The sequence below is a fragment of the Hirundo rustica genome, chromosome 7, assembly GCF_015227805.2.
Source record: "Hirundo rustica isolate bHirRus1 chromosome 7, bHirRus1.pri.v3, whole genome shotgun sequence".
NCBI classification, from domain to species: domain Eukaryota; kingdom Metazoa; phylum Chordata; class Aves; order Passeriformes; family Hirundinidae; genus Hirundo; species Hirundo rustica.
Genome location: NC_053456.1, coordinates 22,904,470 through 22,929,915, shown reverse-complemented (window position 1 = coordinate 22,929,915; position 25,446 = coordinate 22,904,470). Strand labels below are relative to the sequence as shown.

Here is a 25,446-nt window from a genome sequence, read left to right as displayed (position 1 = left end):
TAAACATGACAGCTTGACATTTAGTATCCTTTAATCTTTGAGTATATTCTGCATTTTTGTAGGAAATTGAGCTCACAGAGAAAGCTCAAAGGGAAGATCAGGAGTTTGATGAACTTGTAGCTTTTATTCAGCAACGACTCACACAAACAGAGGTAAAATATTTTTGGACTGATTTATGAAATATTCAAACCTATTACAGAGAATTTGAAATTAACTGAAAATAATATTTTCCAGCCTATTACTCTGATCAGAGACATTGAAAATCAGACGGTTTTAGCAGATGAGGATGCTATCTTTGAATGTGAGATTAAGATTAACTATCCAGAAATTAAACTGTCATGGTACAAAGGAACTCAGAAACTGGACTCCAATGACAAATATGAAATTAGAATTGAAGGTGATCGCCACATACTGAGAATTAGAAACTGCCAGCCTGAAGATCAAGGAAATTTCAGAATAGTATGTGGACCACATATTGCCAGTGCTAAACTAACTGTGATTGGTAAGTGTACTTCTGAAGTATATGTTTCAATTAGTTTATACTTTATTTATTTCACTTCCTGATCTCTGTTAAAATGTATGTTTTAACGTGCTAATAGAACCTGCAGTTGAGCGGCACCTTCATGACACCACTTTCAAGGAAGGAAAAACATGTACACTGACTTGTCAGTTCTCTATCCCAAATGCCAAGTCTCAGTGGTATCGAAATGGGAGACCCATTAAGATAGGAGGGAGATATTCAACACAAGTCTCTGACAAAGTGCACAAACTCATCATCAAGGATGTTAGAACGGAAGATGAGGGACAGTATACCTGCAAACTTGACAGTCTAGAAACAACAGCAGATCTGGCCATTGAAGGTTTGTAAAGACATAGAATCTCTTTCTTACAACAGTGACAGTTTCTGGAGGTTTCATTAGCAGGACAAGTGAAAATAAAAATAATTACTGAAAGACAGATTCCAAAACTTGGAAATGGAATAACTAAGAAATTTTACTGTTCTTTCTCTTTGAACAACATGTGACATAGTTGTGTAACATAATATTCTCGACTAAACCATGATTAATAATGTCCCATAACCCACAAGCAATCTGAGTTGTACTAGCTTCTATTTTCTTTAGGGCTCTTATATTTTCCTTGGACTTTTTCTTAATTATTCTCTATCTTTAGCTTCCTTAATGGCTTCTCTTACAAAATGTATCTGCACAGCAATCTTATTATAGTTGAACTCTTACATCTTTCTAATCTTCATTCTTATACATAAAACGTCATAGACCATGGAATCTCTTTTTCTTACTATACTTTTTCAAGATCTATTGCTGTTATCTATCTCATTAAAATTTAGCTATTTTGATGACAACAATGAGAAGGATTCAGATACAGTAAATGCCATGGCGGTTCATAACAACTGATGTATTTTTTCTTTCTAAAAACAGCGGAACCAATTCAGTTCACCAAGAGCATACAGAACATCGTTGTGAGTGAACACCAGTCCGCAACCTTCGAGTGCGAGGTGTCTTTCGATGATGCAGTTGTGACATGGTATAAAGGCCCCACTGAACTGAGAGAGAGCCCCAAGTACAGCTTCAGAAGTGAAGGTCGTTGTCATTATATGACTATTCACAATGTTAATGCAGAAGATGAAGGTAAAAATGAACTAAATATTTGTGCTGGTGCCATTTTTATCTGGGTTTTTTTGGTCTGGTTTTAAATTATAAAAGCATATAAATATGAACATTCTTGGCTGCTGCAGGTGTGTATTCTGTAATTGCTCGTCTTGAACCAAGAGGAGAAGCAAGAAGCACTGCAGAGCTCTATCTTGTAACTAAAGGTTAGCAAATTTTCTAAACAAATTTGTGATCATAACCATGTGCAATTTTGTTTGTTTGAAACATGATTCTGGAAAAATCAATAGTCCTAAAAGTAATCTAATATTCCTTTGCAGAAATCAAACTGGAGTTGAAGCCACCAGGTAAAGTTCTCAAGCAAGACTGGTACAAGATCTTGTCTCTGTCATAAAATTAAAGCATTGCTCTGCTTTTTAATTATTTTCAAATCTTTTTTTCCTGGTTAGAGTAAGTATAACCTACATCCTGAAAAGTATTCCTCATCCACAGACATGTGGAACTATTAAGTTCTCATAAGTAGTGGCAATGAATACTAAGATAACTCCATAATCAGTGACATTAAGAGGGACCCTATTTTGTACAATATGGAATGCTCCATTCTGTAAAACACACAAGTTTATTTTTGTTTGAATTGCCAAGGAATAGAACAATGTAGGTGTTCCAATTAATAGATGGGATCTTCTCTGTGGAACTGAAAAAAAAATGACCAAGGAGGCAAAATAGGTAAAGATGACCTCCTTATTATATGTAGTGATCCTCTTTTTTGAATGTTCTTAAGAGTCTACTCTGAATGTTGCAAGAATTATTTAGAAATAAAACATAACATTGTATGGTCTTGCTGAAGTGAAAGGTTAATACAATTAGCTATCTATTGGTTGGCTAGCTATACTTGAGGAGCAAGCTACAATCCTTTTATGTCACAATAAGAAAGATTTAAGCACAATCAACCACTATTCTTGAGGAGAGCACATTGATTTTTTTTATTGGTAGTATTTATTAAGTCAGTTAAACATTTTGATTTTCTAGATGTTCCTGATGCCAAGGTTGCAGTTCCACCTCAAAAACCAGCTGAAGGTAGGGTAACAAGCCACACATGTTCTATATCTGCACTGAACCACAAGGCCAATGGGAACCTCAGGGAAAAATCTTAGCTCAGCAGTAAGATCTAGTTAATTGTCCCTGCGAGCAAGTCTTGACTTGGGTAGGCTTCTTTTCTGTGTGGAATGTGAAAACTCTACACAGGCAGTGGTAGGAGTTAATTTAATTCTCTGAAAATGAGTCCTTTCCATCATGTTTTCCTATCAGTCTGTTGTTCATTTGATCTTCCTTTTACTTCTATCTTCCTCTCTGATGTTTTCTTTTAAAAATTTTAATCTCTTCTTTTTGCCACCAAAAATATCTTTTAAACAAGCTGTCTGAATTACTGCCTTAAAAAATATTATTTTAAAGCCATACATTGGATTTCATGTTTATAGCAAATGGTTTCTCCCCAGGCTCTGGTTTTAGACAACAAAAAGTATTTATATTTCTGTTACACCCAGTAGCTTATTATAAATGTCAGCAATTTAAACATCTTGGATTTATTTCCAGGATAATTTGGTAAATGCTTACAGTGGCAGCAGGAAGGGAAAGTTTTGATATTTAGATGAATTACCATCAGCAAAGATAGGAGAGTGATGGCAGCAATGAAAATAAAGCTGAGGACATTCAGGGTTCAATGAGTCTAAAGGCAGACTGGGGATTCCCACTTGTATTTATTCAGCTGCTATAAACTCTCACAATGAGCACCATGTTTGCTTTTATTCTGCAGCTGCAATAAAATCATATAATCTATATTCCCAAACCAGGATTTTTCTTCATTTACAAGGAAATATCAAACTTAAATTTTGTTCTAAATATTTCATTTTTCCTACAAGCTGCCCCTATTCCCATTCTTCTGCCTCTTGTTCCACCTCCAGAGGAGAAAAAGCCAGGTAAAAGTCCTTACAGTATTTGAATATTATGTTCATGTTTGGTTTTTGGATTTCTGATTGTTTGGCTTTTTAGTGGTTCTTGAGGTTTTGTTATTTAAATTTTTAAATCTATTTTTTTTTAAGCAGAGAAAAAGGTTCCATTAAAGAAAGTCCCTCAAAAAGTGGTTAAAAAACCTCCCGAAGAAGTCGCACCACCTAAAGGTAACTTTTTTCCTTTCTTGGAAAACTTTGTTTAAAAAAGTAAAATTTTGTGGAAACAAGATGTTTTGTTTTGAAATAACTTGAATCTATCACAATTGTTTGATTTCTGGCTTTATGTTAAAAACACACATTTAAAATCCAAGCTGATTGTGACTGCTTAAAAAATGATCCCTTTTTAAACCATCTGTGAGGGTGGAATAATTCCACTAAATGTGAGCATCCAATATGCCTTGCAAATTCCAGGGATATAAATAAATAAATTTATTTATTTTAAGCTCCTGAGGTGCCACCAGAGAAGCCCAAAGAGATCAAAATAACATCCATGGCAAGGAGAGAAGAGATACATGAAGAAAAGAAAATACATGAAATGCCCAAAGACATTTATGAAGAATGGGAAGAAGATTATGGTGAAGACCATGACTATTATGTCAAAGAAGAGGGCTATGATGAAGGGGAAGAGGAGTGGGAAGAAGCTTATGAGAAAAGAGAAGTGACTTATGAAGAAAAAAGAGTAATTCGTGAAGAAGGTATCTGAATTATCATGTCACTTTATTTCTTCTCTTTTCTCATATTTATTATTAAGGCCCCAACATGCTGAACTAGTCAACTTTTTTGTTGTTTTTTTGTTTTGTTTTTTTTTGCTAAAATACCTGGAACCATAATATGCTGGCAAATTTTAAGTGACACTTGAAGATAACACAAGATATCACAAGATATGGATGCAGATAGGAATGGGTGCATTAAAAATTCATTGCCAATGAACTTTGCAGGTCTTTAAAACCTGATATCAGTTAGTAGTTAGTAACAAGGATATGTGTCATTTTTTGTTTTTTGGATATTTCTTCTATCATTTTCATGTGCTCTAGATAAACTCGATTTACTTAAATGTTTCACGAATTGGTTGATTGAAGTTAATGGCTGTATTTTGCAATTACTTTCATACTTTAACTGTCTTGGGGATTAGTAACATGTATGCCTCTAGGAACAAAATTTGGCTCTGATGAGAAAACATGAAACTTGGAAATAAGAAAAACATTTTACTTCAACAATTGCGTCTCCAAAACTCTCTGTATGTTTTCAAAATTCATAAAATTACAATGGCATAACTAATATCTTTCTGTCTACAGAGCCTTTAGAGAACATATTTTTTTATCATTAACTGATGTTATTTTTTTTAAGTGACTGAAGTTCCTAAGAAACCCATGCCTGAGAGAAAACCACCAGCCATTATAACTGAAAAGAAGGAAAAGAAGGAAGTAACTGTTCAAAAAGGTATGACTTTCCCACAAAACTAACAGGAACATGCAGGTTAAGATCTCTCATACATCTCCTTCAAGATGAATGGTGATAGTTATTCACATTTCTTTGGAAAGAAGAAAATTCTCTTTATGTTGGAGAGTGAGATGAGCAAGGGTCATGGCAACCCTTCCTCTTCTCCCACCTCATATGTCTGAGCTCTCTGCTTGAAAGTGGTTGAATCAAAACAAGTACTGATGGTAAAATCAAACTGAGCTTCAGTTGCCCCTCCTTCTTCCTGTATAATAACCTTGGACATGGGTCTAACTTCTAAGAAATTAAATGTTGCCCTTCCAGGAAGTGTTTTCCACTTAGATCACTACATATCTCTCAGGGCAGGATGGGCCTCACTGCTACCACTGTTCACCACCAGTAAACAATGCACTGAACAGAACACAGGATGCACAAGGTTTATAACATCCTAAACAAAAAACCAGCCAGTTCTATCTGGTTTGTATCCAGAAAACAATTTGCAAGATAACTTAGAGAATAAATCTATCTGAATTACTTGCAGTTGTCAAGAAACCTGTTGATGAAAAGGTGGAGGTAACCACTCAGAAGGTTGCAGAAGAAAAAGTCAAAAGAGCTGAGGGTAAATACTGTTTAGTTATCTTAATGTCATCTTTCTGTCAAAGTTGTGGCTTTTGTTACTTAGCTGACCTGCATATGTTTTGTCTTTACTTAACATGGTCTGATAAATTTTTCAGTCTTTGAAATAAAAACTTCTGCTGAGTTCTTTAAAAAGAAGACTAAAAGCTTTTCAGGGGAAAGTACTAAATGCAAATATTAACGACCAATGCTTTAAGAAAGGAAGTGTTTGTAAAATTACACTGGGTGAAACAGTGTGTTTCACTCTAAGCTGAAGACAGGAAATCCCCAACTTGTTTGACTTCAATTTTGACCCCTCTACCAAGATGCCTCGGTTAATTCTTTGGTTATAAAATAAAGATGTGCCTTTACTCTCTTAGTAGCTACTTCTTTTTGTGTAGCATTTCCCCTTCTGCAGCAGGTGCTGTCAGCTGCAGTTTAATAAGTATCAGGAAATGACCTGTGTGCTAAATGCCCTGAGTGGCTTTAAAACATAGCAATAATAAGGAAGAAACAAATTCCTTATGTTGCTTTGTGTGATTCCAAGAAGCCTGACTTAGCTGCTGAGTTAGATTGTTTGTCTTGTTTGCTGTATTTTCGACATCACTGATCAATAGCTGTAGACTTATTTTGATCTCTTTGTTTGACTGAGTAACAAAATTATAATGCCAACAGTTACCAAGAAAGTTCTCCCACCAAAACCTACGCCAATGCTCGTTGAGGAGAAAGTTATGAAAAAAGAAGGTACAGAATCTTTGAATTGCAGTTTACATTTTTTTAGCATCCAATGTGTTTTTGTGCTTCTTTGGAATATGTGGGCCTGTCTGTATGTATTTGGATCTGTAATAGTAGTCATGCTGTGACTACTCTCAGTGTTTAATTAGTATGTCTACCATACTTTTGTTTTTTATAAAGTCTGTTTTTAACATATTTGTGGATATCCTTTTGGTTCTTGTTTAAAGAGCCTACTGTCACACTGCAGTGTGACCTAGCTTTTTCTTCATCCATTCTGCTTGCTGGCCTATCCTTATATAATAAGTACAATTGTGTCCCCATGCCCAAAAATATCTTTGAAGAACCACTTTTAGAATTCTTCTGATGTACTATTTCCAAAAGCCTGTGCATGCATTTTGTTTCAAATGTTTGTGTTAAAGGTGTCTGTGTCTTTAGTCTTTAACAAATACTAAATATTACGCTTGTGTGCTTGTTCTGTGTTCAGTATTTTAGAATATGAATACTGACTGTCTAAATATGTCTAAGGCATTAATGTGCAATACAGATAAAGATTTGACAAAAACTCACATGCTGACTACCACTAATGTGGATCTAGAGTATTAAATACTAAAATGAAATCCTATCTTTAAAGTACCAACAGTAGAAACATGGACTGTTTCAGAAGAAAAGATGTCAGTTTCTGTCCACAGAGAAGAAGAGTATTCATATGATGTTACAGGTATGTACAAAACCAAAAGACTGTGCACCCAAATCAAAACAACCTATCAATCCTACTATACTTCCTTTTGACCTATTTTTATGTATGGCAATTACATATTTAGACATATTGTACATTTGTCTTTCAGTATGCCTTGCTTTTTTGTCCATTGTGTTATGTAGCTTTAGTATTATTTAACTTGGTAGGTGGAAATATTTCAAGTATTTTATCTTAATATTGTTTAAATATTTTTCTTTGAAGAGCCAACAGAGCATGAGAAAACAGTTGAAGAAAGATTCTTTGAAGCTGTTTACCCCATTGAAGGTAGTTTAATTAAGGATGGGAGTCTAATAAATATTTGTTTCTTTGTTTGTTTTAATTTGACTCAAAATTTATTGTGAGATTTGCACATGCTGTTTATTTGCTGGATTAAATTGTTTTACACAATAACAAATGTATTTCAGTGATGACTGTGTACTGTACGCACATAATATCTTCTTAAAGTTTCTCAGATTTACTGTGGACATCGATATTTCCTATCTCAACATTTAATATCTTTAAAATTCCTATTATAGCACATAGAGAGGTTGAGGAGGAGGAAGAAGTCATTTCTACAGAGCTGGAGATCTCTCACGTTGAAGGTGAATAGTCTTTGCACCAATATCTGCCTCGTTTTTCTGAACTTTCATGTTTTCTGTCTGTAACACTGTTTACCAAAGGACAGCATATCAGAACTGAGATCTTTCAATCTCTCTATGGCTCTGCTCTCAAAGCTTCAAGCCTTACTGTATTTCTGTCTTATTCTTCTTCATGACTGCTTTAAATAATCCGTTTAATAACATTTTGTGAGATGGGTTTCTTGTATCTGTTTGATAAAACAGAATAGTTTTTGATATTTAGTTTTTGCTTATACACTATGCTAAGGATAGCCTACTGTGGCTTACCAATTATTTTAACTGTCTCCTAAACGATCACCACCTATCTTTTAAAGTGCCTGAGATACCAAAGAGGCGTGTTCCAGAAGAAAGAAAGCCTGTTCCTGTCCCTAAAACAGAGGCTCCATCAGCTAAAGGTATTTCTACTGTTCTAGTAAAAAAGAAAGAAGCAAAACCCAAACAAATTTCTTTCTTTGTATTATTTTTCATGTTTTCTTGAATATATTTAGGAATTTACTCTCTATGTATCTTTGGTTTTGTACTATCTCCTTATGCATGATTTGATTTTGTATTGTCTCCGTTGCACTAGTTCAATTTTTCAATTGTGCTACAACTTAGCTTTCAGCTTGAATTTGTCTCAGCTTGGGCCCTTCTCTTTCTTAACTATCTCGTGCTCATTATTTCTATTTAAGTTATGTGGCTTTTGCAGGTGAGTGTAGTGTTTTACTTCAAAAAAGTAAAATGAAAGGTGCTAGTGCAGTGATTTTAACGTAGGAGTTTTATACTGCATCATAATATCTTTCCTGTATTGTCCACATTTGTCCAAAAGGCTGTACATTGTATTGTGTTGGTTACAGTGCTGCTTGTCCAAGCACTGTGTTCATTGTATAAAACAGTCTTGGATTACTCAAATATGGATTAATGTTCCAAAAACTAAAGATCTCTTACTTTAACAATGTTTTCCAAAGTGCCCGAAGTTCCTAAGAAACCTGTTCCAGAAAAGAAAGTTGCTGTTGCTAAAAAGGAAGAAGTGGCTCCCCCAGCAAAAGGTACAGCATATTTTGAACGTGGGCTTTAACCTGGTCTGTGCTATTGTCCTCTTTTTCTAACTTCTCTTATGTTCTCAACACATATGATAAATGTATTCTTTGTGTGTTACGTGTGAATGTCTGTTCTCATCTAAGGTATTCAAAAATCTTAAAAAGATTACTTAGATTAATTTTAATACCCTTAGAGTTTTTGAAGAGCCTAGGAAAACTGTGCCTGAAGAAAAAGTACATGTTCCTTTTCCCAAAGGAGAACATCTGCATGGCAAAGATAAACTCACTGATGAAGTCTACACTGCTTGTTGAGTTTTATTTTCCCGTTAGCATGTTTGTGTTAGAATTTATATTTTGTGTATAGTTTTCTGTACATCCATTATATTTTTTAAAACCTGGTAATATATTTGAGCAGCTCATTCTTCAGTTAAGAAATCAGTCCTAAAGCATTTGGTAGTCTTCCAGCAACTGGTTTGATTTTGGTTTTTGTCAAACGTATGTTGCTCTTGTCATATATCTTTCTATGTTAAGTGTATGAATGTGTTATGTGGTGTGTCTTGATATTCTTACAAATGGATAATGAAATCTATAATAGTCCAATAAATCTTTGAAATTTAGAATTCAGTTATCTTATGTTTTATGGTTTTTTAAGTGCCAGAAGTTCCTAAGAAAGCTCCCCCAGAGAAAAAGGTTGCTGTTCCAAAAAGAGAGGAAGCTCCAACACCTAAAGGTACACTTAAAAAAATAATTTTCTTTTCTTATTATCTTAAGCATCTTGTTTACGTCAAATTTTGGGTTTGATTGCTAAGTTAATCTGGTTTTACTGGTACTTCATCTACACTAACATGTATCTTTTGTGTCAGTTTTATGTATAGGTGTGCTGTAGATTTATTCTTTAAAAAGTTGTTAATTTAGGCTAAATATATTATAATTAATATCTTTGAAGTGCCAGAAGTACCTAAAAACTGGTTCCAGAAGAAAAACTGCCCTATGTTCCTAAAGTAGAAACTCCCCCTACAAAAGGTATAACATATGTAACTTTAATATAATTTATTGTAATCTTTAGAACATTACATTTATCTCAATTTGGTCAACTGTCATGTTTGGTAAGCAAAACACGTCCATGTGTAATCTCTCTCAACAACGCATTTCTCTCATGTGATACATGTGCCAGTTTTTAAATTCAAATGTTCTAAAATAAATACTTTTTTTAAGTGCCTGCAGTTCCTAAGAAACCTGTCCCTAAAGAAAAAGTATCTCCTGCTGTTCCTAAAAAAATTGAGGCTCCTCCAGCTAAAGGTATGCTTTCCAGTAGAATACAAGAATATGCTATTTCTCAGCTTCTGTCTATATGTTCTGTGCTGTTATTAGTCATTGGTTTGTGCTTCCTCTGCGAGTTCTGCTGTTCTTATGTAGACAATTAATCATTACACTATGTTGTATCTCTTATGCAATACTTACATAGTATTCTTTCTAAATATTGAATCTCTGTTGTATGTTATCTGTTCAATACCCTTCTTTGGAAACCTAGATTTAGAATTTCGAAACTATGTTTTCACAATAGAATTGGAAAAGCATACATTTAATATCATTATCTTTCAAAGTGCCTGAAGTGCAGAAGAAAGCCACTTTTGAAGAAAGAGTACTTATTACAGAAGAAAGAGTATCTGTTGCCATTCCAGAGGAAATCCCATCACCTGAAGGTACACTATAAACCAACAATAGTGAGAAACTTGTGCTGTGTCTGCAAGTCTGTTGTTCTAATATCAAGATCAAAATACACCAAAATTTTTTTGATAGTTATCTTGTACGAGTTTTGTGTTGAACTGAAGGCAGTTAAAAGCTTCCTAAAGTGCCATTCACAATTTCAGTCTTGAATGTCAGGATCTCACCACATTGACAGGAGTGGAAACTCTGCTACTGAATACAATGATCTTCAGGGTCTCAAAAATTTGCAGGAGCAAATATGGATGTATTGTTTATTTTAGACTCCACAAATTAGGGCTGTGACCATCCATTTGTCATCCTCACTACAAAGCTCTCTGTAGCCCTGAAGATAAAATACTGCTTCCCTCTGCAGTGTTAGCTTCTCAGCAGCTTTCAGTTCATATTCTTATGTTCAGAGAAGATTGAAATCAGTTGTTTTAAGTTAGTATAATTCCACATAATATCAGCTTCAAGATAACTGCAATCAGCATTTTGTCTGTTTTTATATCCCATTAATAACTACCCAGTCAAGACAAATTGCACCTTCATTTAAAAACCATAAATGAATTTTTAGAGGAAGATTTGGAACATATCTATCTAAAATATGAACTTGAAAATGCACATCCATATGGATACATGCAATGTTCATTTCTGTTTGTTTCCAAAACTAGTTGAGGTTTTCTCTGACACGGTCACATGAGCACATGCCAGGATTTCCTTTCAGTTCTTGACCTATCCATGTCATTTTTTCTTTTCCTCATTTTCATACAGTTGTATCAAGGAGAAACCTCTAATTCTTTGACTCTTGTTTCCCCTGCTTGATCTGTTGTGATGGGGAAATTTGGGGAGCTGAGGCATTCTGATGAACTGACAGTTGACCAGTGAATGGTATTAGATACAACAACACACAATAGGGAACCTGGGCCATGGACAAACCACATAATTTAGAACAAGTCATACATATGTATGTGCACAGCACTTTCTTGATTGTATGTATATCTGTCATTGTCATAGATAACTTCTAAGAATTGGTCTTTATCTTCTCTATCCATCAATTCTTCCTTCTCTCCATCTATCAATCCACCAAAAATACTAAAACTAATAATTTTCCTTAAAGAGCCAACAGTTGAAGAATGGTCTGAAGAAGAAAGAGAGGAAGTATCTATTTCCATTCACAGAGAAGAGATTTCTGAAGGTACGGCAACAATTCAGGAACACTAGGCAAAAGCAAAAAAGTAATTTTTGGTCTATACCAAATAGATTGGATTAATATCTGTTTTATTCATAAGGAAAATAATACTACTATATAAATAGGTTTTGTAAATTATAAATTTTACTTTAATGTCTACAACTTCTCTTGCTTGCTTTCGAAAAGTGGAGTAGCTAATCCTGTTTCAATACAGTGAAAATAATGTTATCCCTTTGATAGTGAGTTCTATCAGGATTTCTTTCTGTTTACAAAAATCCTCTGTTGGAAGTTCCTCTTCCACCAGCTGCTTGGATAAAGTAAATGTCCTTCAGAATATCCCGATGCACTTGGGTTCCTCAGACAATCTCAGTGTAAAATAACTATATTGTTTCCACCTGTAAGTTTATTGGTGGTCACATAATACTGTGAAGACAGTAACACTGACTGACTCTATGAGTGACACCACATATTTTTCCAGGGACAACTTTAGTCAAGGAATAATCTCAGTATTTGGGAAAGAAGATTTCTCAAAATGGACAAATTTCAGCATTAGTGAGTTAGTGGACAGAGGAATGGAGCGTTTTCAAATTCCACACAAAAACAAGATGAGAGCTCAGTCTCTCAGTTCCATTCAAGTCGCTTGGAGTGTTTCCATTGGCCTCAGAGGAAGCAGGATGATTTGAATGTAGATTTTGACATCCCAGAGGAGTCTGTTAATAAAGCAAACTGTTTATTTTTGTCTTACAAATACTTTATTGCTTACCAGGGACATAAAGACAGTAATATATGTCAAATACTTAAGTATTTTTATATTTTACTCTTTTTAAAAGTGACTGAAGAAGAGTCTTACTACATAGAGGAGACAGTAACTGCTCCAAAAAGAGAGGAAGCCCCACCAAAAAAAGGTATAAGTTAATTTCACTACAACATATGAGTTGTTTCATCATTCTTAACATTATGTTGCCACTACATGTTGATGTCCATTCTTGGCATTTTTGTATGTGTTCATGCGATAGTGATACAACTCTATGTAAAACTATGTATTGTAATCTTTTAAAGTGCCTGAGAAGCACAGGAGAGTTGTCCCTGAGCCAAAAGTCCCAGCTGCTCCTAAGGAAGCTCCAGGAGTTAAAGGTATAAACCAGTTCCTCAACTGGTTGATGTGTCTACACAGGAATTATATTTGTCTGACTCTCATGTTTGTAGATGTTGACGTAGGTGGTGTCTTCTCACAGTGATGAATGCTGTCTCAAATCCCACCTTGTACTTTGAAAATTATTGTTTGTGTTAACTCAGTGAAACACATCGTGTAGTAGGAAATTGCAAATATTACACTTTAATATTCTTTCTCATCTTCCTTCTCATCTTGCTCATTTTTCTAAAGTTCTTGAAGTTCATAAGAAAGCAGTTCCTGTGTCTAAAAAAATGGTGGCTCCACCAGCAAAAGGTATATCAGTGTTTTTTTCCTGTTGTAAAAAAATGGTTTTTTGCTGTGTTCCGTCTTTAACACATATGCCTTGGTTGGGTGTTGTATTGTTGATACAGCATATATCTTCAGTATCAAATTTCTTCACCATTAAACATGTTTTGTCTGTCTACAATGACATCTGTGGCCTGTGCTGTCTTAATGAGATTTATATGTTATTACATGTTATTTATATGTTATTTCATCTTCTGTCTTATACCTGTTGATGAAAGCAAACAAATTTTCTAAAGTTATGCAATCTTTTTTAAGAACCTGCAGAAGCATTGGTGCCCACTTTTGAGGCAGAATTTGAAGAACCTCCAACAACCAAAGGTAAACAGATTATTACCATGGAGATTTTTTAGTTTGGTCTTGCAGTATTTGTGTTTAGGCATTTTACTTAAATACAGTCTTCTCTGTTAGTATCTGTAACTTTTGTAGAGATCTCCCATATCTTTTGATTCTACTCATTTTGGTGCTATGGATGTAAAGGATGCTCTTCAGTAGTGTCTTATTTTTGCTGCTATTGAAATTCACTTAGCACTTTTTTTAAACAATCAGAATAAGTGAAAGAAACATATATCTTAATTTCAAATTTTATAATTAAATATTCTTGCACATTATTTTTAAGTGACTGAAGTGCACAGGAAAATTATCACAGAAGAAAAAGTTGCAGTTGCTAAAAAAGAAGTGGCTCCACCAAAGAAAGGTATATAAATTTTCAGAGTTACAGAAGAGAAGTCTTGTTTCAGGACAGTGGTTTGTATTTCTGTCTAGTTATCTAACACAGACTCTATTGTTCAGTGTTTGCTGTCTTTTTTTCCCTTTTTTTCACTTAAAGAAACATCAAGTCTCCGATCTGTGTTTTGTCATCAGCTTATGTTTATATGTTGTGAGTAATTTAACATCTATTACAATAAACCTTTTTTTACAAACTGCTAGCAGTGCCCAAGAAGCCTGTGCCAGAAGACAAAGTACCTGTTCCAATTTCACAGAAAGTGGCAGCTCCACCAGCTAAAGGTATACAAGTGCTTTTGGAAGTAGAGATGGCTTTTAAATATCAGACATCCATGTGCATCATACTCACAGTCTGCCAAGTTAATCAAATCTGTCTCTCCTGATTTGGTTATAAATGAAAAGAACCTTCGTCTTTTTCCCTTCAAAATACTTCTGAGTATGACAGAATATAGTCATGCACCTTCATCCTTTGCATTTTTGGGCTACTATTTAATTTCACTGATCACTCTGGATGCTTAAATGCTTACAAAGCTGAGTGACATTTACTCAGTGAAAAAAATTGAACACAAAATTTGAAAAAATTATCAATGTTTATAATATTGTCAATATTCAATTAAGTGCTTCAAACTTAAAAATATGTTCTCTGTTTATGTGCTTTTCTTGTGTTTGATTTTGTCATGTACCTTGTGTGTGTGGTGTGCCTTGGTTTAACTGAGTTTCTGAAGAGTTTAGAGACAAGTATTTGCCTCTTACTTTCATCTTCATTCCATCTTACTTCATGATATGTGAATATACTTTTCCATTCTTTTTTGTTTTGGTCTATGTGTCTATTACTCTAATATTAGATATATTATTTTTCTATATATAATTTGTATGGTTCATGTGATTGTTGTGCTTGTGTATTTTCTTTTAAATAGTGTGCTGTTTGCTCCAGTTGTCTAAAATTCTTTCATATGAATTTCAGAATGTGTGTGATTTCTTTTAGAAGCTAGTATTCTTACAATTACTATCTTTAAAGTGCCAGAAGCACAGAGGAAAACTGCCAGAGAAGAAAGAGTATCTATGGCTGTTCAAAAGAGAAAAGTGTCTCCACCACCAGAAGGTAGTCCTGCCCATGGATAAATACATGAATAGACTGTGCTCATGTAAATCTACCAGAGTTTCAGGCTTGTTGGTCTGGGACATCTCCTGAGGTTCAGATTTAGAATTATAGAATCATTTAAGTTGGACAAGACACTTAAATTCACTGAGTCCAACCATTAACCTTACACTATCAAGTCCATCACAATGATCCACTGTAGTCCCGGAGGACCTTTTACAAAGTCTTTGAGAAATACTAGAGACATTTTTCCCAAATACTCTGGGTGTGGGTGGTGTCAGGAAATAATATTTTTCTAAGAAACTCCGAATGAGATATTTATTATTGTACATGGTATTACACCAGAAAAAAAAAAATAATGCTAGACTCTGTCTTTGAAGTACCAACAGAAGAAGAACATTGGGCTGTGTCAGAGGAAATATCCGTTTCTCTCCACACAGAAAAGGAGATTTCATACACAGGTATGAAGACTAAAAAGATTCTGTATCCAAAGTTACGTCTTGGCTTGTCAGCTAGTAAAAACAAACAAACAAACAAAATTCCATGTCCTTTGCTATTGCCAGTTTATCATGAAAGTGAAGCTTGTAGAACAATGCAGGACAGTATTTCATTCTTGCAAAATGTTTAATTCTTTCCTCTTGGCTTACTGTTCTTCTTAGAGTGGAAGCCAAATAATTTCATTAGATCCTCCTTTTTAAATCTTGCCACCTGTCTGACCCTTGAGGGGAAATAAGAGGCAGTCTTTGCTTTCATTTAAAGTAACATGCTTTACTATTCTTAAAAGATATACAGTCGTTTCCTGTCCTATAAAAGCAACTCCTCACCTAAATCTAAAGGTTAAAGAAATAATGTTTAGCTCTTCTGTTGCCTGCATGGCTGAGATACTTTACATAATCTAATGTAATTGATCTGCCAGCTCAATCGTCCGTAGACTTAAAAGAAAACTTACTGCTCTTTCACTTTTTCAGACTATCAATTGATTTGTGAAAGATGACCCACAAGATGCCTCACACTTACTACTTTTAGATCTGATAATGTTGATAATGGTATTATCATATTCATATCATGAAAAATTAATACAGACAAATCAGTGTGAAGTTAAATTATCCATTTAGTCTCCAAAGATGGGGGGGGACAAGCATACTATGAGTACTAAGAGTATGATGAAAGACAATCTTTGGTTCTCTGTAAGGCAGGTGTCATATGCCATCTGGTCTGGAAAGAAAAGGGTCAAAGCAGAAAGACACTAAATGTAACAGTTCTCCAATGGGGTACCCAAACAGTGGTGTCTTACCAGAAAAAAAGAATCCAAGGAACCTGAACTTTATTAAAAGGGCACTCATGCACCAAAGAACCAGTTCCAACCAGTTTTAGTTTAAGATTTCAAATGTCAATGTACCTGGCATTTATAATTAAATTTCAAGGAGGACTGCCAAAAAAATACTTAGAACCTAATGAGTCTTCACATCGTCCCAAAAATAACACCAAGTATCAAGAGTTGTGGCAGCAATTCATCTATGCTCACTGTAGCTTGTCATGAATAAAGTTTCTAGAAATTCTCAAATCTGTTATTGACAGAATGGATTCCATCTCTCAAGGTCAGAAAAAATCTCAAATCTGTTAAGAAAATGCCACAGTTATTCTCCAGCTTGGCATGTCTGCTGGATTTTAAAATTCCAGGGTAATTTTCTGTGCAGTTTCCAGTTATATTGGTCAAAATTTTTCCAAGACACTTGCCTCAGAAGACAAGACCCACACACTTCTGTAAAAGAGAATATGCTGCCTAGAAATGGCATTCTTTCCTGAATGAATCTTTAAAAATTAACATATACACATCTTAATCTTTTGGAAATGCTCCTGCTTTTACAAGGAATGGCTCCTTGCCATGTCAGAACAAGCAAGTCACTTCATAAAATAATTGATGGATGAGGAAAAACACCTTCCTCACTGAGCAAGTCATTCTTTTGCTTTTAACTGGACCAGAGCTCTTATCTATTGTTAGTCACTCTCAAAGTTTTTCTCCACTGGTTCCTTCACCTTCATCTAGAGTTTCCTATACAAATCCTTTGTTGTCAGTGAATGAGGATTTTGATCTCTTCCTGAGGTGATACAAAGTACCACTGCTGTGGAAAGGAGCTGCTACAGAGAACAATGGGGTTTATTGATTTTGTAATTGGATGGCTTTGGATTTTGAGTTCTGCCCATCAGCAAACTTCACTATTGGCAGCAGTGAATGAAGTAGGAATCATACCAGCTGCTTATATTGATATCTTGAAAAGTTTGTTGTTTCTTAATTGAAAAGGAGCCTAATGACTTTCCTATCTACATGCTCAGTGACACTAAGCATGCTTGTCTTTACATGTCATCTATGTGTTTGTAAGATCTCTTTTTCCATTTCTTGCCAAGAATACTTTTGATTTTAAACAATTTACATCTAAAAATTCTCACATGTAATTGTACTGTATCTTTTAAGTGCCTGATGTACCAGAGAGGGCTATCATTGAAGAAAGAGTGCCAATTTATCCTCCTAAAAAAATTACAAGACCATCAGCCAAAGGTATACTGGATAGAGGATTGAAATATGGTGTAAATGTTTTTTGTGTCTTGTATGTTCCATGTACAATGAGTACTGATTTGTTTTCTATGTAATGTTCTTCCTTTAGTTAATTCTTAGTTGACAATGCCTTGTGATCCTTATTATTGGTAAGATCCATGTGCTAAATTTTAAGGTTCTTTTAATTGGTATCTTTTTAAGTGCCTGAAGTACGCAAGACAGTTGTCCGAAAAGAAAAAGAGTACATTGAAGTTCCTCAGTATGAAGAGGAAGAAGAGATTCCAAGATACGAGGAGGAAGATACCACCAGATACGAGAAGGAGGTAATCCGTTACAAGGAGGAAGTTCGCCATTATGAAGAAGTTAGTCACTATGAGGAGGAAGTTCCCCCGTATGAAGAGGAAGAAGTTCCTCAGTATGAAGAGGAAGAAGTCATCCATTATGAAGAAGAAGCTGCTTATTATGGAGAGGAAGTTGCTGAATATGAGGAGGAGGAGCCACAGATTCCTCAGTATGAAGAGAAGGCTCCTCTACCAGCTAGAGGTATATTTTATCTTTAGGGTTTGTGTCAGAAAAAGTAGTATCTTTTAATTCTATGAAAATCCCAAACTTTTGTTTTAAAATGTTGCAGTGTGCTTTACGGTGTGCATTTTTTAAGATGTTTGTTGATTATTATATAGTGCAGAAAATATGTGATGGTTGTATATCAACTCTTTAAAACTACCTCTATAAATTCAAATGTTCCATGTCATCCATGTTCATTCCTCTTTCACACGAACTCTGTACAACCTACTATGGAAATTTAACCAAGCTTAATTTCATCCTCATCCAGGGTCCAATTTTGCTATCAGGCTGTGCTTGAAGTACTTAAAAATGCTTATGTAAAGTCTGCAATCATAGACAAAAATATATATTTATCTAGAAATTAGCTAGGGTACATGAAAATGAGTGATTTAAGAACAGAATTCATACTGAATTATCTTCAGAAATCTTAGAAAGCCCTATGGTTGATGTTTATTTCTGTCTTGAAGGGAATAATATACTTTCATGAAAAAGAAAAAATATCCATATTTAAATAATCTTAGTTTCAGGTGTTTTCCTTAGGACTAATTTTTATGGTATGGGTGTAAATTTTCCACATTGTTAGTACAGGATGAACATAATATTCACTACTTAGGAGAACTAGGTCATGCCGAGATCTTGGTAATAAAGGCTTTCTGCATCATAATTTAAAGATACAGATCATGTATATCAAATTTTCTAAAATTACATATTCATCCAAGAGTATATTTTCCAGTCCTAATCCAAAACATTCCATAGCATCTTTTTCCATCAAAGAAGTTCAGAATTTCTTTTGACTAATTAATAAATGTCAAAATTATATCTAACATTGTTTGCAGTAGAAATTTTGTCATGAACACGAGAAAAGATGAGGCTGTACACTGCAAAAAACAGGTTAATCCTGAACAGGAAGATTAGTAGCGGTTGAAATTTCCATCGAGTTTCTCATAGTAGCTAAGTTTAATTCCTATGTGCTCCAAATTTTCTTCAGTATTCTCAGAGCCAGCAGAATTATTTTCCTGTCATTGTAAAATTTGTATGGACATTTCCGAGGTTTGGAGTACGAACAAAACTTTAGATACATTTTAGATGAAACCTTTGCCTCACTGCAGGTAAAGGAAAAGTCTGTTGAAAATTTCTGTTTCAGAAGATTTTCTAAAAAGCATTTTAATCCCTTTAAAAAGGGATTTTTTTAAAAAAGCACTTCATTTACCCAGTAAATGAAATGGGTAAATGAAATGCTTTTTTAAAAATGGTACTGCTGGGTACTTATAATGGATAGTTCTGTGCTTGAAGTAAGTCAGTTGATAAACTAGATATGGTTGGCGTTTTTGCATGTAGAGAGCTCTTGGAAATTTTTCAGGAAGAAAATATAGTCAGCAATTTATATTTTATATATATAAAAGAAGATGACCAAATGCAACCTATTACATGCCTGACAAGCATCGGGAACATGCTTTTAATAGATGGTTCGACAAAGTCAATGACTTAATCTTCTGATCAGCAAAAAAGCCCTTGAAAATATTTTTATTGATGGTTTCAATGGCTGAGCAGGGAGAATGGACATAATAGCAGCTAATACGATGTGTTTGTTATTTTATTTTGTCTTAATGATAAAACCCTTTTAAATCATAGCTGTTTGTTTGGAGTATGTGATGTTTGCTTGCATGACTATGTATTTGTGATGTTTGTTTGCACTTTATGTTCCTGTTGTTATGGAAATAAATACCTAAAACATTAATGGTATCTTTCAAGTGCCTGAGGTTCCCAAGAAGCCTGTTCCAGAGGAAAAAATACCTATTCTGAAGAAAAAAGAACCTCCTCCAGCAAAAGGTATATACCATCTCTTTATATTAGAAGACAACCTCTGAATACGTATTTCACATTATTTTCCAGATTCCTTAGTTGCTTATTACTTTTTTCTGTTCTTTTTGGAGAGGGGTCTCCATTAGAAATATTTGTGTTGCTGTCTTTTTTGTTTCATTTCTGTCTTGAGTAGCTTATTGTTTATTTTTTTAACCAAAATCATGTTTTTGAAGTGCCTGAGGTGCCAAAGAAACCTGTACCTGAAAAGAAAGTCCAAGTGCCGAAGAAGGAAGCTCCCCCAGCTAAAGGTATATGCACTTGTAATTATCTGTGATCAGAAAGATCTTCTAGCATTCATTTATCTTCTCACTTGTTAAAAAGTAGGATGGAATAAGATGTGTTACTCTTAAGAGCTGTGGTTCTTTCTGTTTGTGTTTTACTGTTTTAGTGTGACTGGTTTGTATGTCACGTTGGTTTAGATTCTCATGCCAAGTTCAATATTTAATGATATCTTACTAAGTTCCAGAAGTGCCAAAGAAACCTGTGCCAGAAGAGAAGGTTCCTGTTCCTGTCCCAAAAAAGAAGGATGTTCCACCAGCCAAAGGTATAAGACTTGATATAGCTCTTGACTGAATGTTTTATTAAAAAAAAAAAAGTCAGTCTTTATTCGTATGTGATATAGAGTGAAGAAAGTTTTCTATTCTTGACTGTTCTTCTTTGTTATCCAACTTTATTGATTCATATCAATGTTCTTGACCTAATGGCTCAAAAATGAAATTCTTAAGCTACAATAATATTTTTTCAAGTGCCTGAAGTACCAAAGAAACTCGTGCCAGAAGAGAAGGTACATGTCCCAGTGCCTAGAAAAGTGGAAGAGCCTCCACCAGCCAAAGGTACACCATTTTCTGGTTCAACTGTGTGATTCTATTTTTGTTTCTTCATCTTTATAAGAAGATTGTTACTGCCAGTAACAATCCCATTCTTCAGCCTAATGTGTTTGAACCACTTCCTGAGCTGTTTGGTCAGAACACTGTTGTGTCTGTGTCTGTCAGTCATGGGGTCTGTCCTTACCCTACGCTTTGAAAATGTCTTGTTTTTCGCATTGTGTCTATCTTTTGGATCTTATATATCAAAATCATTTTAAAGGACTTGCTGTTTCAAAAAGATGGTCCAAAAGACAAAAAATTCACCTAAATAGCCAGACTTCCCCCTTAGCCTTACCACACCAGTTTGTAGTTCTGTAGTCTCTGTATATTTGTAAGTTTACATCTGTGCATAAATCTGTGGATAAAATCAATGTTAACTTTCACACACAACTAGATTTTACCATATTTGTGTAGTTTTCTTAATATCAGATATAGTTATCTTTTTACTAGGTTTTATGTTACACTGACAATTAATTCCCTAAAAAAAATGTCTTTAAAGTGCCTGAAGTGCCCAAGAAGGTTCCAGCAAAGGCAGTACCTGTACCTGTCCCTGTCCCTGTACATAAAAAGCCAGAACCTCCACCAGCCAAAGGTATTGCTTCCTATAGCTGAACACGTGGATAATGCTTGCTCTTGTTTCTGTGCATTTGTTGTTAGAATTTAACTGCAGTGTTGTAGCAGTATGTGACAAATGTACTGTTAATTCACATTCTTTACCCTCTGTGCAAGTTGTGTCTAAGTCTTCTGCAATTAAAAACTATCTTTTAAGTGCCAGAAATACCAAGACATCCCAGTGAAGAGGTATCTATGTTTGTTCCTGAAGAAGAGGAAGAGGTTCCAGAGATGCCAGCAAGAGGTACAGCATTCCTTCTTGAAGATTATGAGAGCTTAGTTCAATTCATCAATAGATCTTCATCTCCAGTGATTGTTTTAAACTGGATGTAATTAACCTTCTGAGAGGAGTGTTCTTCTTCTTTCTGGTCTTTGTGACTTTGTTCTGTCGCTTTAGTAGTTTTGATGCTCTAAAAGCAATTACCAATTTCTTATCAAAACAATATCTTTAAAGTGCCAGAGGTGCCCAAGAGAGCTGTCCCAGAAGAAAAAGTACCTGTTGCAGTTCCTAAAGTAAAGAAAATTCCACCAGCTAAAGGTATATCACACTGTGGTGTATGCAAATAATTCAATGGAACCTAACTTCAACATTCAATTTATACCCATGTGAATTCAGGTTCTTGACTTCTGCTTCCCTGTAGTGAGCACTGCTAGGGCTCAGACAGAGTTGTCTTTTGTTATTGACTGTAGCCAGCTGTGAATCAGGCCTTGAATGGTCTGCTTTTTTCCACTTTAAGTGATTACTGTCAATGAAATAATACCTTATGATATTATCATCCAGAAATATTTTTTAATTATTTAAATTTTCTTTAAACAAGACAGCTGAAATTAATTTTTATGGCCCTTTACCTGGAAATTCTTCAGTTTAGGGAGATCACTCTTACACGTACTTTGAGAATAAGCTAGATTCTCAAGGTTTTTAGCTAAACTTATGAAAAAATAACATCAATTTACAACTGATCATACTAATAACCATCTCCTATACCCTAAATGTGAAACTCAGACTGGAGGCAGACGATTGCAAAGGCCACTGTTGCATGCAAAGCAGATTCTACCTCAGCAGCTGAGTACTCTAGGAGGGGGAAAAAAAAAAAGAGAGAGAAAAGCAGACACTGAAACACTGAAAGGTTTTTTATGTAAAAAACCTTAATGCTAGTAATCTTCCTTAACTTCTGGTTTGTAGCATATCTTGCTAATATTTTCTATTTACAATTTACATTTACAATGACACTGTGAAATTAAAAATTGGGCAAAAGTGCAAAAGTGCTAGTCCTCATATAACCCTTGTAACCCAGTTACACATTGCTGTTTTTAGAGAGTAAAAACTGCCCAGTAATTTCCCCTATTTTTATTTCTATTGTTACTTTAAAGTTGGTGTCTTTGTGTTTCATGTTATGAATTTTTCTCTGTGATGTTGTGAAAGTAAACTTCTTAAAATAATATCTTCAAAGCACCTGAGGCTGCAAAGAAAGTTGTGTCTGAAGAAAAGGTGCCCATTTATGTTCCTGAGGAAGAAGAAGAAGAATTTATTCCAGAGGAAATTGTACCAGAAAGAGGTACATGATCTTTACTTGCAAGTCACTCATGACATTTTTTGTGTTCATTAAAATTCATCTCTATTTCTTGTTCTATGTAACTCTTATATATGTTTTGGGGGGCACTTGTGGTCTTGTTCTATGTTTTATTTTGTTTCCATGTTCACACTTTTACTGGTGCAAAAGCAATTTTAACATGTGTTTGCAAAATAATATTTTTAAAGAGCCAGAGATTCCTAAGAAACCTGTCCCAAAGGAAAAAGCACGTGTACCTCCACCTGAGAAACTGGAACTTCCTCCAGCAAAAGGTGCATGTTAACAATGTGTTATTATTCTCATTCAGTGTCTCTGTTTATGTTATTTGTTATTTTTATTTGTTATTTATGTTACCTCTGTGTCCCTGCTGCATTTCTGTATTGATGTCTCAGAGTGCCTGTCAAGTTTCTAGCACAAAACAAGCTCTAAAATTGCTCCAGTTGCTCAAGAAGTCTGCCTGTGGCTGTAAAGTGTCTTTTGTTTAAATTTCTGTTTCATCTTTTAAAAATGTATTCTGTAGACCAGTTCTTATTATGTTTCTTTGTACATGTTTTCTGTTCTCTTTCTCATACTACTGGTGGATGACTTTCTTAAAATAACATGTCTTTAAAGTTCCTGAGATGCCTAAGAAACCCATTCCTGAAGTGAAAGAACCAGTTCCTAAAAAGGTGCCAGCTCCACCAGCCAAAGGTACTGCAGATTTTAAATGCCGTTATGGTTAACTGATAATATTCTTGAACCAAGTTGAGTTTAGCAAGGGACACTTTAGTATTTCTGTCCCGTATTGTATTTGTCACTATACTATTTGTTTGTTTCTAAGTTTCTGCTCTGTTGTTTGTAAAATTCTGGCTTTGTGTCCATTTAAAAATTATGGAAAAGCACGCTGAAGTTAGGTCTTATCTTTAAAGTACCCAAGATGCCTAAGAAGGTTGCTTCTGAAGAGAAGGTGCTGGTTGCTCCCGCTGAAAAAGTGGAGGTTCCAGCTGCAAAAGGTATATGTATTCCTTATAATTAATATTTATGCTAGGAATATCCTTGATCTTCTTCTTTCTAACTTTTGTCTGTGTTGTACGAGATCTTTGTTTGAATTTATGTTAAAACTGTTCATTTTCAATGTTTGCATTGTTGAACCATAAAGCTCTGTTTCTTGTGCTTTTCTGCTTACACTGCTCTAAGGTGATTTGGTGTTTTTTAAATTCCTAAACAAAATCTGTATCTTTAAAGTCATGGAGGTGCGTAAAAGAGCTATGGCAGAAGAGAAAGTGCAAGCTGTTGTGCCCAAACCCAAAGAACCAGCACCAACCAAAGGTACAGATATACTTCTTCTTATTTTTCCTAATGATATTTTTTCCTCCTCATTCTAAAATCTTTTATAACATTTTTTTCAGAAGCATGGTTTTATAATTTAATATAACTTATACTTGAGGTTAACATGCACATTCTCTGTTCTTTGTCAATTATCTTGGCTAACTGTAAAAAACAACAACAAAAAAAATTAAAATAATATTTAGGAAGTAACAATATTACTGTTTCTAAAGTTCCTGAAGTATCCAAGAAACTTGTACGGAAAGAAAAAGTCCCTGCGCCTGTGGTGGAGAAATATGAGTATGCCTATGAAGAATATGAGAAATATGAGACATACGAAAGCATTGAAGAGTTTGAGAAGATTCAGGAAGCTGAAGAAATTGAGGCGTATGAGGAACCTGAAGAACCTGAGGGATATAAGAAAATTCTGGAACAGGAATATGAAGCAGAGGCTGAGGAGAAAGACGCCTATGAAAAGTATGAGTTTGAGAAGGAAGAGATCTATGAGAAATATGAGGAGGTGTATGAGGAGGCTTATGAGACCAAACCAGCGATAGGTAAATCAAATAATGACTTCTTCGTTCTTATAGTGTGTTGAATTTTTAGTTACTGCTTAAGCCTCCAGTGGGTGTTTATTTATATTTTCCTTGTTTGTAGTTCAATGTGTGTCTGTTGCTGGTAATGATAAATAAGTTCAAATGTTGTCTCTATCCTAGACCTTCCTAAGGAATTCCCTTCTGCATAAAATGGGAGGGTTCCCTATCTGACTGCCCAAGAGTGAACTAGTGGAGATATAACAGAAGCAGAGAAAATGTTAATCTTCTGATGTAATTCAGCTTCAATCTGAATTACTTTTTATGCATTAATATTTAATTCTTTTGTCCATTTTAGCTCCTTTGAGTTACAAAGATATTAAGAACTCATGTAGAACCTTCCTTCCCATCATTTAAATTTATGATCCCTCACACCAAACAGAAAGTGCACATACAATGTACCAAAAAGATGTACATTGATACTTCTTATTTCATTACTCAAGAATTCTGAGATGACTGCTCCTTTTTTTCTGCATAAATGATGAGATGGTTACTCTACAAATGAG

At 34.7% G+C, this 25,446-nt stretch overlaps 1 protein-coding gene across 1 annotated transcript in view; it reads left to right on the top strand.

The window, feature by feature from the left end:
- Positions 1 to 25,446, top strand: part of TTN (titin) — a 242,806-nt gene that overhangs the window by 86,333 nt on the left and 131,027 nt on the right. Inside the window, 44 exon segments of the mRNA XM_040069199.1 lie at positions 63 to 152; positions 235 to 502; positions 600 to 860; positions 1,437 to 1,646; positions 1,754 to 1,831; positions 1,946 to 1,972; positions 2,655 to 2,702; positions 3,545 to 3,601; positions 3,725 to 3,802; positions 4,078 to 4,329; positions 4,982 to 5,074; positions 5,613 to 5,690; positions 6,362 to 6,430; positions 7,053 to 7,139; positions 7,380 to 7,442; positions 7,694 to 7,759; positions 8,110 to 8,190; positions 8,743 to 8,823; positions 9,467 to 9,544; positions 10,030 to 10,113; positions 10,419 to 10,517; positions 11,639 to 11,716; positions 12,541 to 12,615; positions 12,770 to 12,844; positions 13,446 to 13,508; positions 13,807 to 13,884; positions 14,118 to 14,195; positions 14,932 to 15,015; positions 15,393 to 15,473; positions 17,486 to 17,569; positions 17,768 to 18,109; positions 19,883 to 19,960; positions 20,167 to 20,241; positions 20,454 to 20,537; positions 20,740 to 20,826; positions 21,359 to 21,451; positions 21,629 to 21,715; positions 21,926 to 22,009; positions 22,923 to 23,027; positions 23,231 to 23,314; positions 23,655 to 23,732; positions 23,951 to 24,034; positions 24,267 to 24,350; positions 24,581 to 24,904. Of these exon segments, the coding sequence (XP_039925133.1) occupies positions 63 to 152; positions 235 to 502; positions 600 to 860; positions 1,437 to 1,646; positions 1,754 to 1,831; positions 1,946 to 1,972; positions 2,655 to 2,702; positions 3,545 to 3,601; positions 3,725 to 3,802; positions 4,078 to 4,329; positions 4,982 to 5,074; positions 5,613 to 5,690; positions 6,362 to 6,430; positions 7,053 to 7,139; positions 7,380 to 7,442; positions 7,694 to 7,759; positions 8,110 to 8,190; positions 8,743 to 8,823; positions 9,467 to 9,544; positions 10,030 to 10,113; positions 10,419 to 10,517; positions 11,639 to 11,716; positions 12,541 to 12,615; positions 12,770 to 12,844; positions 13,446 to 13,508; positions 13,807 to 13,884; positions 14,118 to 14,195; positions 14,932 to 15,015; positions 15,393 to 15,473; positions 17,486 to 17,569; positions 17,768 to 18,109; positions 19,883 to 19,960; positions 20,167 to 20,241; positions 20,454 to 20,537; positions 20,740 to 20,826; positions 21,359 to 21,451; positions 21,629 to 21,715; positions 21,926 to 22,009; positions 22,923 to 23,027; positions 23,231 to 23,314; positions 23,655 to 23,732; positions 23,951 to 24,034; positions 24,267 to 24,350; positions 24,581 to 24,904 (4,633 nt within the window).